Source organism: Bicyclus anynana, chromosome 19 (genome assembly GCF_947172395.1).
Source record: "Bicyclus anynana chromosome 19, ilBicAnyn1.1, whole genome shotgun sequence".
Lineage (NCBI taxonomy): Eukaryota > Metazoa > Arthropoda > Insecta > Lepidoptera > Nymphalidae > Bicyclus > Bicyclus anynana.
This window is the reverse complement of record NC_069101.1, coordinates 10,921,783-10,934,039: the sequence shown is the minus strand read 5'-3', so window position 1 is coordinate 10,934,039 and position 12,257 is coordinate 10,921,783. Positions and strand designations below refer to the sequence as shown.

Here is a 12,257-nt window from a genome sequence, read left to right as displayed (position 1 = left end):
ATTTATTCTTCTATATTAATGCCTCAATTCTTGATAGCGCGCGCAAAGATAGGGCTAAGCCATTTAAATTAAATCACGGAGTATAATGTCGACAATAAGAATACATTTCAGTGCCGTCTAGCTCCACAATTCAATTATTTACGTTTTATATTACATTAATATTAAAAAGAATTTAAATTGTAAGAACTCTTTTAAAAGAAATATAACTTAACCCTTTGAAATTAAAACCCTGTTCTTTTTTGGTCATATCATATGTTTTCTGTGTTCATATCTTTATTATTATGAGACAGCATAATTATTAGTATGTTGTAGTCTAGTTTTAGATAGTTGCGACACCACATTTTGAAAAGGTAACAAGTACCAAAGGGTCAATGAAATAATAAATTTAATTTTTTTTTTATAAAAAAAAGAATATTTGCCATATAATATGACCAATATTCCCATTCCCCTCCAACTAGTCGGGATAGACTGTGCTAGGAGTGGGTACGACAATAGACCAACGGGCGGAGATCGAACCACATTAGTTGATACTATTCCACAAATTTTAAATTAAATGCAAAAAATACATAAAATATTAGAGATTTAAACAAAATAGAAGTCAAAATCAAAAAGTTGAAAGTTAGAAAGGTAGAAAATAAAAACGTAAACCTAAAATTACCGGTATTTTTTTCAATGACGTCACTTGGTACCTGTTATTTGTTTTAAATATCGTTCAATAAACATTATTAATTAGAGGCTTAAATAGAAGTAAAAATCAAAAAGTTTAAAGTCAAAAAGGTAGAAACTAAGAAACAGAGTATTATTATATAATAAATACTGATTCATAAAAAAAGTACTTTACCAACACCGTACACACCAACAATGCCGAAGATAAATAAGGGATTGATTTATTATTTAGTATCGGGATGAAAGATTAAATTGCTTATTTCGTTACGATATATCATCCGAGTGAACGGTTTCTATCATCGAAAGAAATATCTGCCAGTTCCCGAATAAGAACACTCATGTATAAGTCAAAACGAAATCCGGGCTTATATTAATACAATTTTATCCCAAACATGTTGCCTTACTTCCATCAAATATATGACTATTCAAGGGTTGACAATAACAAATTAATTATTTCCAAATAAACAAACTGTATCATTGACGACATTCTAAAATCTTAAGGTCAAATATTTTAAGTACGTCATAATTACCTTAACGAATCAATTAGTTAATTAGGTATTATAAAGGTTTTTTAACTTGTTTATTAAGTGGAAATGGACCAATTTGACATCTTGTCTAACATAAGTATAGCATTAGAAAGTTTTTCTTTGTTCAATTTCGGAATTTTTCTTGACCCAGTTCTGATTTCCTGCAATTTCGTAGGAACTTTGACTGCGGCTGTTCACAATCATAGCGCAGAATATAAAAATTAAGAAGTAATTTTGGTAATTTTCAGGGAACAAACGAAAGGTACACTTTCAAAACTTAGTGTAACTTAGACGGTAATATAGACTGCACTCAAATAACTTATGTCGGTGAATAAAAAAAAATTCGTTCACACTGACGATTTATTGACACTTAATTTAATTAAGATTTGTATATGTTACACTGTAATAACGATAGTATACGCTGATGCAGACTAACAGTGGAATTCATAGACGTTGTAGGGGCACCCCCAGGAGATCATTCAGGCACTGAGTGTCTAATTTAACCTCTATTTGTTTGAGTATAAGTGACGGTAAGAGGTCACTTCACAAGCAGGTGTATTCAACCTTGAAATGGTAATTGACACTGCTAGATTTATTTTTGTAATTATAATTCACTATACTAATGAATACTAAAAGCAAGTTTTCAAAATGTCAAACTTCAAAATCTATTCAGCGATGCTACTTTTATTAGAGATTTCCTTGCGATTCAATAAAAACAAGTCGTCATGAGTGTTCGTCATAAAAAAAAACTTAAAACGAAATCCTAATTAAAAGAGTGAAATTGTTATAAGAGTAGAAAAAAAAGTAGCAGCATTCACGCAAAGTTGCATTAATTAGAGAATTTTCGCATGGCAACCCTGCAGTGAAAACGTGAAGAGTAATTGGAGTGAGAAATATCCGACGATACGACGACGGGCTCGACACGATTTTTGTTATGACCTTACTGGCATTTCATTTTGCAAGAAATTAACTAAGATTAGAGACTTGTGGTGCAAGGAAAGGTGGAGGGCACAAGAGCACGTGGCAGGTCAGGCGCTGGACTGACCAAGTAAAAACCGCTCTCCATGGATCGCTCCACGAATGTGCTAGGAGAGCCACACTACGGGAGGAATGGCGACGGATATTGAGGCTTGCCACCGCGCCCAAATGACGACCACGACCACTCTGTCAAGAGTGTAGCAACAAAGAAGAAGAATTAAGATTATAATTGATGATTGGCTATCTCTATAGCTAAATATTAGGTTTCACCCTCGTATTTCCTATTCCCGTTGGAATATGAGGATAAAATATACTCGTAGGCTTATGTTACTTATTATTATACAACTTGTACAGTGTTTGCTAACTATTTATTATTTTATTTACAAGGTCATTATTATTTAGGGATTATTACATTTTAGGCTGTTTGTATTACAGAATTTGCTATAGAATCAAAAATATTGCTCTTTTGTATGCGCATTCTGTACAAAATACCGATCGAACTCGCTTAGTTACGAGTTAACATATTTTTCAAGGCAAGTTTTTCGTTTTCCGTATTCACCCTGCTTTGTAAAAATTGCCAAAAATCTCTCGCTATTATGCTTGCGATAATTTCAACTTCAACGGTTTGTAAGCTTTCAGTCTGACATTTAAAAAATTACTGCACCTTATTGGGAGTTTTCTAAACATGTATTCGAGAAAAAGGTTTACCAACCCTGTCCTTTAAGTTAACTGTTTATAACTAGCAGATGCTTCGCGGTTTCACTCACGCACCCGTCACCTTGGAAATACAGGGATAAAATATAGCCTATATTCTACATCTGTGCTACATCATAACCGAGTAGGTAGTATCGCTTTCTAATCTAGTCATGTATTGTCATCAGAACTCAGAGCGTGTGCAAAATTTCTTCCTAATCGAAGACCGGGAAGTGGGTCAAATTAAGATTCCAAGATTTGATTTTCTTACATACATACTTACTTACAAGTAAAGCTAATATAAGCGTGTTGAAAACAAACAACATTACCTCTAAAAAATATTACTTTATATATGTTTAGTAGTAAGTAATTAAATGAAATCGTAAAGGTAACGGTGAAACTTCTTTGTTAGTACCTACAACATAATATGGTCATTTGTTTATCAATGAGAAGTTTTGGTTTGAATAAACATGACCTCATACAGTGATAAGTGATGATGCCTCCTGAAGATACAATAGATATATCTGTTTATACGGTACACACGGAGAGCCGTGATAGCCCAGTGGTTATGACCTTTGCCTTGAATTCAGAGGACGTGGGTTCGAATCCAGGGCGTGCACCTCCAAGTTTTGTGCATTTTTACAAATTAAATATCGTTTATCACAAACGATGAAGGAAAAACAACGTGAGGAATCCAAACTGCAATTTTGAGAATTTTCTTAATTCTCTACGTGTGTGAAGTCTTGCACGCATTGGGTGGTGGACTATTAGCCTAACCCTGTCTTTTTCTAAGAGGAGACTCGTGCTCAACAGTGAGCCGATTATAGCACAGCGTAAGTGCTTTATGTTCTGTGGTTATTAAGAATCTTACGGCACATGTTTTTGTAGTTAATAGCAGGTTTCATAAACACCGGTAGAAGTTATGAATTTTGGAAGAAAAGAGTAAGATCAGAAGTCATTTTAACTGAAAATATAGTTTACTTAGCACTTGGTTATTGTAGAAAGCGGTTGGTATTAATGAGCCCATTAATCTTGGTTTAAATATACCCCCGGATACGGCTTATATCCTCGAAGATTACTATCCGTTCTCTACATAAGCTACAACTGAATTCCTAGTACCAACTAATATTATAAATAGGCTAAGGAACTATTGAACCGATTTGAAAAAATCTTTCACTGTTGGAAAGCTACCCTATCCCCGAGTGTTACAGGCTATATTTCATCCCCGTATTCCCAAGTGAACGGTAATAAATAAGGAGGGTGCAAATATTTCACAGAACTTAAAAATCTATATGCAATACATATTAAATTAAACACAGAAAAATTAATTATAAAAATTATGGTGCTTTCCTGTTATCTTTTTTAGGGAACTATGATTTCTTGTAGTTTTAAGTTAAGCAAATAAATAAAACTTAGGGTTAATCTCATTTATCATTAAGCTACTTGTAAATTACATGAGCTTTTAGATTAACAGGCAATTAGGTAGTTTTAGGTATAGTTAAGTTATGTTAGAACAAAGAAATAAGTTGTTTCTCTTCATGTCTACAGTTCACGTAAAAAAGATCACATTCAATTGAACAAATCTCACTGGATTGTATAAATTGTAACCTACGGTTCGAGGTCGTAATTTTTCATTAAGCAACGTCTCGGCCGTGAAAGGAAGTAGGTATACCGCCGTACTGCATATGGATGCGAAGTAGATATTGCAATGCCGTGCTAAAAGGATTTATACGATTCACTACTGGTAATATTTATATATTTCATTCAATATAGAGTAATACATTTTATTCCACACCAAGGTGGTGTTTGACTATGGTCTTATTTCATTTACATTTACTCCATATCAACATATCCATTAACAGTTGAGATAGCCCAGTGAATATGACCTCTGCATTCGATCGGATGGCGTAGATTCGAATCTAATCCGGCGCATGCACCTCCAGAAATCGGATAGGGAGAGAATTGTATCTATTAATGCCTGACCTGCCTCGCTAACCGTTACTCCTCTGGCAAAGATCAAAAATCAATGATCTAACGCGTTTATAAAAACTGTTGCTATAGAATCTATGTTTCATTGTTGTAATCGTCTTCGGCGTGTAAAGAGCTCCCTAAAAATGCCGGTTTGTGAAGTTGAATGGCATAAAAAACTGCCAAAAACTTGTAGTTTAGTAAAAGATGGAGTAACGTTTCATTTGTTAGTATTTCTACCTACATTTTATCAAATTTGTAAAAAAAAAATCTAAAAAAAAACGATTCTTTTGACGGATCAGTAAAAAATCGATCAAGTAAAAAAAATGTAGTTATCTTGTCCCCCTCAAAAACGACAGACTTTTTGTTGGTGAATTTGGGTGCGAAACAGGTCCATAGTCTAAATAGTCAAAGATTAATATAAATATTAATAAAATTCTTTCCTTATTCGATTTCCTTGGTCTTACTACTACTATATTGCAAGTTACAACGATGTCATTGAAGTAACAAGACGACTTAAGTCCAAATTAAAAAATATATTTATACAATTCTTTCCCTATCCGATTTCTGACGTAAATTGCATACCTATCTCATTACAAGTGACTATGAAATAAAAATAAAACTGCCTTGACACATTACGAAAAGTGGGTCCACAAAGAGCGAGAACAAAATGAAAACGACATCTTAACCGCAATATGTATTATGACGTCAAACCACATCGCTAACAGCCAGTACTAAGACTTGGATAACCGGACTTGGATGAAACACTAAATTTTCTCTCTTAGTCATGTTTACGTAATAGTTTATAGAGATAGTCAGTGGTTCATTGACGAATTCGTTGACAATATCCAAGATGTTTTTTTTTTATATTCTCTACAAGTTAGTCCTTGACTACAATCTCACCTGATGGTAAGTGATGATGCAGTCTAAGATGGAAGCAGGCTAACTTGTTAGGAGGAAGATGAAAATCCACACCCCTTTTCAGTTTCTACACGACATCGTACCGGAACGCTAAATCGCTTGGCGGTACGTCTTTGCCGGTAGGGTGATAGCTAGCCACGGCCGAAGCATTTTCCTCGCAGTGTTTGCATGTCCCTACAGACAGTTGCGTGCTTCTCATATATGTATGCATAAATGCAATGCATACCCTGAGGATTCATTACGTACCTGTAGTAAAGGAGGAATTTTCAATTTTATACAATTTGTACCTATGGTGCATGCCCTACTTAGAAACCTTGTGCACGCACTGCTTACAGATAGCCTATGTCCAGCAATAGACATCCTATAGCGAAGATAACCTGATAATGGGAAAGAGGCAAGCAAGAAGACTAGACGCTTAGTAGAGACTACCTACTGACATTTGAACCTAATAGTAACTTAAGTTAACAGTTCAATGACCTCTGTATCAGGCTGTAGTTTCCAACTTTAGTCAACAAGTCATAAATAATAAACTACACTAGAACAGTCTATTAAACTTTACTTATTCGTCCTTCTTTTATGTCCAAGTCATTAAGTATGCTATAATTTGATGTTTTTTTTGAAAAATAATAGGTATTAGGACCAATATTCTCATTCCCCTCCAACTAGTTTAAAAATACTTTGTTATAGCTTGGCAACTTCATTCGTAACACTCCCGATGGTTCGCGCGGGCCGTGGGGCGTGTAGCGATGATTAAAAAATCCAAGACTGATGCACCTCACTTCCCCGCACGCACGATTTCACACCCGCGCACCCGCATAGGTATCATGGGAGTGTCATCAACAACAATAGTCTAGCGGGCGGGGATCGAACCACGGCCATTCGGTGATCGGCCTCTTTACTGTTGAGCTACTGAGGCAACACATTTGTACATACCTCTTTCTGTTCAGTAGGAGATCCAGTCCGGACCCCTGTCAAATCCTTCCACCTGAGTACACCCATGACGGCGTGTCGAACCCACGACCCTCGCCTGGTCCTGCCGTTGGACAGTTCATCTACAACCCCACACAGCACCGAGTTCACCACCAAATTCCGTCCACCACCATCCTTCTCACTTTTAAGAGCCACTTCGTTCACTGGAAAAGACCTCCTCTCCCTCATAAAGCCCAGAAAATCCATACGCGAACCTTTCAGAGCCCCTCAAGTCGCATCATCACACACCATTAATCACCATCAAAGCGAAAGGACTTCTATAATAAATCTTCCGGTATATTTATGCTTATAGGTTTCCCCGTTCCCATAAGCGTGCAAAACTTTTTCAATTATCCACGCGGCTCAAGAAAACTCCGAAAAAATGCGTCCCAAATAGCTTTGTCCACAGTTCGTAAACAGTGAGTATGAACTTTCTCTTTGCAACCGGCGTTTTGGATGTAGGTTGAATTTCTTTATTTATTTGCCAAAATAATATTGCAAACACTTGTTAATACAACTCACAATACAGTTAACACACAAATAGTTACGAATCGTTGATAAATTTAACCAAAACAATCGAAATTCCAATCAACCGCGTTATTCCGGAACTGTCAAAATACGAACGATAGTGTTTCGAGACACGAACGCGCGTACCGGCAACTGACGTCTAGTCCGCTTTGCGTTTGAAAACGGAATGACGCGTGCCACATGCTAGCCTTGCACCGTCACCGGTTAAACGAAGACGTTTTTCTCTTTCTTTGAAATGCATTTTCCGTACGTTAGATAAGGACAGACATGGCATTCAACTTTCAGTCGCAGACTGTGAAGACAAGACAGGTGAATGTAGCAAAATCGGAAAACAAAAACTGTACAAGAGATCAGATAATTTCAGATTTTGTAGAACACTTAAATTAATTCCAGTGATTCGATATTATGAAATAAGTTATATCATAGGTAGGTATGTGCCTATTTTATAACTTAATAGAAACAATAAAATAGGTACGGCTCGCAACTCTACAATAATTACCTATGTTTATAATATTCACTAGCGGACGCCCGCGACTTCGTCCGCGTGAACTACCCCTACCCTGCCCTACCCTATTCCTTTCCCTACCCTACCCATTAAGGCTGCACACGCGACGGAAGCCTAAAAAATGAATTAACTTCTCCCGTTTTCCCAACGTTTCCCTTCACTGCTCTGCTCCTATTGATCGTAGCGTGATGAAAAGTACACTATAACCTGCCCAGGAGTATGAAAAATAATTGTACCAAGTTTTGTTAAAATCCGTCGAGTAGTTTTTGTTTCAATGACTAACATACCACGCGGCGAAAGCTTAAAAAATTGAGTAACATCTCCTGTTTTCCCAACATTTCCCTTCACTGCTCTGCTCCTATTCATTGTAGCGTGATGAAAGTATACTATAACCTGCCCAGGAGTATGAAGAATAATTGTACCAAGTTTCGTTAAAATCCGTCGAGTAGTTTTTGTTTCTATGAAGAACATACAGACAGACAGACAGACAAAAAATTTACTAATTGCATTTTTGGCATCAGTATCGACCACTAATCACCCCCTGATAGTTATTTTGGAAATATATTACATAATACATATGTACAGAATTGACCTCTCTACAGATTTATTATAAGTATAGATTAAAAACCATTTCATTGAAGAAATAAAAACGAAAATTTTATCTACCTACTCAAACATAATAAACACTAGTACAACCGTTGAAATTTTCTCAGCCTGGAGTTGAAAATATTTTTAGTCTCGTACCCTAAGTACTAGTCGCGCTTTTTTATGCGCCTATCATACACCTAATTCGTTGCCAACCCATATTGGGCTCACTACTGAGCACGGGTCTCCTCTCAGAATGAAAGGGATAGGCCAATAGTCCACCACGCTGGCCCAATGCGGATTGGCAGACTTCACACACGTAAAGAATTAAGAAAATTCTCAGGTATGCAGGTTTTCTCACGATGTTTTTCCTTCACCGTTTGAGACACGTGATATTTAATTTCTTATAATGCACATAACTGAAAAGTTGGAAGTACTTGCCCCGGACTGGATTAGAACCTACGCCCTCGGAGGCAGAGGTCATAGCCACTGGGCTATCATGGCTATGAGCCTGTAGTACGCCGTTAAATTAGGCTTAAATAAAATTGAAAAATTTGAAATTGGAGGTTTTTCAATTATTATCATGAAATTATTAATATACTCTCGATCAAGTCATCAATAGTCTCTTTCAGAGCGCTTTCATTTGAGACCTCACTTGGCTAACATTACATTTGCCAACATTCCGTTATTCTTCCCCACTTGAACCCCCCAGAACGGCTCAACCGATTTTCATCAAACATGTGTAAGAACATTCGCACATAAATCACCCTTCATACAAAACAAGACCTTGCAGACCGACAGACCGATAGACAGACAGACTGACACGTGAAACTTATAACCAAACCCCCCCCCCCCCCCCTTTTTGCATCGGGAGTTAAAAATAGAATGATGGTGCCTCAGGATAATGCGAAATGCGCCGAAATATTACCTATAATACATTCAATAAAGGAAGCAATTGTATGTAGGAGGTAGATGTATGGTGCGTTGGTAACCGTGGGAACATCCGGCTGACACACCCCATGGGGAGCAATGGAACAACGATCCAACAGGTGGTTCCGCAGCTGCTTCCGAAGCCAAAATGCTTCGGATATCTAAGACAATGTTCCGGATAATCAGGTTTCAGAGCTGGTAGGAGCACAGTATCTGCGCTTTTGGATGTTACGGACAACATACTGACAGCCCAAGACAAAAGAAAGTGTACAATGCTGGTATTGTTAGATTTTTCTCGGGCATTTGATTGTATAAATATTCCACTGTTACTTTCCAAACTATCGTATTACGGGTTTGATATCAATACAGTAAATTGGTTCGATAGTTATTTAACGAATAGAACTCAGTTTATTGAGATAACGCAGGACAATGGCAAGAAGTGCGTATCTTCCATCACTAAAGTTGACAGAGGTGTTCCACAGGGGTCAATTTTAGGTCCCCTTTTATTCATTTTGTACATAGCAGATATCACCAATAACATTAAAAATTGTCAATTTCACCTATATGCTGATGATTTGCAGGTATATTGTTCTTTCGAACCACATGAGTATCAACTAGCAGTTGAAAGAGTTAATAGCGACCTTCAGAGAATAGCGGATTGGACACAAAAAAACTCGTTGGTACTTAATCCCTGCAAGTCTAAGCTTATAGTATTTGGTTCACCAGCTCAATTACAAAAGATTAATTTTGAATCTGCTAACGTCATTTTAAAGGGAACGAAATTAGAACGGGTATTTGAAGCGCGAAATTTAGGTTTACTGATGGACTCCGAGCTGAGGTTCGAGAAGCATGTAGCTGTGGTGGCACGTAACTGCTTTTATAGGCTAAAGGTGTTATATAAAATACGACAGTATCTTAGTCAGGAAGTTCGTAGTCATTTAGTTGAAAGCCTCGTACTGTCAAAGTTAAATTACGCTGACGTGGTTTATGGGCCTCGGTTATTAGTCCGAACGAGCAAGCTCATTCAGCGGGTACAAAATGCGTGTGCACGTTACTGTTTTTCAATTCCCCCTAGAACACATGTTTCTCCATTTTTAAACCAACATGGTTCGCTAAAGATGTGTTCCAGGAGAAAGCTACATCTTGCTTCCTTATTATTTGGTCTTTTCAAGGATTGTAGGCCATCATATCTTTTTGAGAAGCTAGTGAGGGTATGCGATTGTAAAGAACAGTATAGGTGCGCAAAAAAGCCTCTTATGTTCCCGCGACATTGTTCTGCGGCTTTTAGGGGCAGTTTTAAATATGCCGCCACTCGATGCTGGAACAACATTCCGCCACCTATTCGCGACTCTCAATCCAAATTTAGCTTCTCTCAGAAATTGAAGAAGTTCATGTTATATAGACAAAAAGAGTTAGAAGATTATGCAGTGGAGGCATCAATTATTTAATGGGAACTTTAGATGCAAATAACACATTTAGGTACAGTCTATTAATTGGTATAAGTATTCATATTTCTATTTATATATATTATATGTATATATATATGTAATATTAATTATTGTATGTTGGCATTTATCTTTATGTTATTATCATTTTATTTATACGCTCTTATCAAGGTTTTTTGTTTTTGGTTTTTTTTTTTAATTTTGTGTCTTATTGTATGAATTTTTATTTTGGATGTATTTAAAGTATTTTGATTAGATGTTTAGTTTATAATTATAACTGACTGTGACGTCACCCGGGTCTCAGCTGAAAATCAGCGCTGCGCATTGCTTTCCTGCGATGAACGGCTAATGCTGAGCTGTAAACCCTTTCTGTTTGGTGTCACAGACAGTCATGTAATATCTAAGATAGGATGTACTGTTTGTGACACTAAAAAGTGAATAAACTTATTTTCTTTCTTTCTTCTTTCTTTCTTTCTTTGGATAACGGAGGTTGCGGTTTAGTGTCAATTTACCGGATATAATGGTTTGCGGTCATTTTTGAGGAAACTGCTGTTGTACTATTTTATTAGGCTTCATGGAAGGCTTTATTTTAATTTTAAAAACTTTAATACAAGTACAATGGGGACCGTAATTAATTCTAAGTAATTATTACTCGCCAATAAATACGAGTAATTTCTAAGTTACCTACTACCTTACTAATAATAATTTTTTCACTACTCTAGCTGAAAAACACTATCATATTACCACTTCACAGCGGGGCTAAACAAGCATTTCAGCCTCTAGGGGCTAAAGTAATTTTGTTTTTTTAATTTCCTCGCCTTACGGCTCGTGCCCTAAAAATACCTCGTATATAATGGGTCTTTTTAGCCCCTTGTATAACAATCTACTATTATAATAGAGTAGAAGGCTTCATAGGAGTACTGGTAGGTTAAATGTAAATATTCATACATATTATGTTAATGAATTAGTGAGGTTGATAATCTCTAGAATATCAACTGACTTTGGAAATTCTTTAACCAATAGAATGCTACATCCTCACCAAGTAATATGTTTATTTAATTTTTTATTATTCCCTCGGAAGCGGTAACTGCGAGGGCGAAACCGCGTGGAATGGAGTGTAAAGTAAAACCAATTTCATTGTACCTCCAAGTACACAAAGAGCTTGAAACCAAATTCCAATTCCAAGTCAAGCTGATTTAAGTTTCTATACAAACATCTTGTCTAGTCAAGGGGTGGCAGGAGCTCACTATCCCATTCAAACAGTTTCAAATTACACTGACACGACATTCGCATTCGTAAAAAAATGTGTAAAAATCCGAGGGCATAAAACAAGATTTTTCCTCTTCTGATTTTACAAACTGAAGTAAGACATAGTTCATCGATATTTACGAGTATAATTTGAACTAGGTATTTTGAAGTTTTAACTTAACTAAACTTTCATTATAGCCTCAATAACTCAACGGTAAGAGCGGTCGAATTCATCACCGAGGCGTGGTGGTTCGATCCCCGCCCCGTTGGTCTATTGTCGTACCCACTCTTAAC

General features: G+C 36.6%; 1 protein-coding gene across 7 annotated transcripts in view; it reads right to left on the bottom strand.

Annotated features, from left to right (window-relative positions):
• Positions 1 to 12,257, bottom strand: part of LOC112045107 (rap1 GTPase-activating protein 1) — a 391,775-nt gene that overhangs the window by 131,048 nt on the left and 248,470 nt on the right. The window contains exon 1 of one of the 7 annotated variants that reach the window (XM_052887388.1): positions 6,687 to 7,416. The exons of the other annotated variants lie outside the window; for them this stretch is intronic. Within the exon in view, the coding sequence (XP_052743348.1) occupies positions 6,687 to 6,929 (243 nt within the window). The 5' untranslated portion in view covers positions 6,930 to 7,416. Of the gene's footprint in view, positions 1 to 6,686; positions 7,417 to 12,257 lie in introns of those variants that run through there. 7 annotated transcript variants of the gene reach the window in all.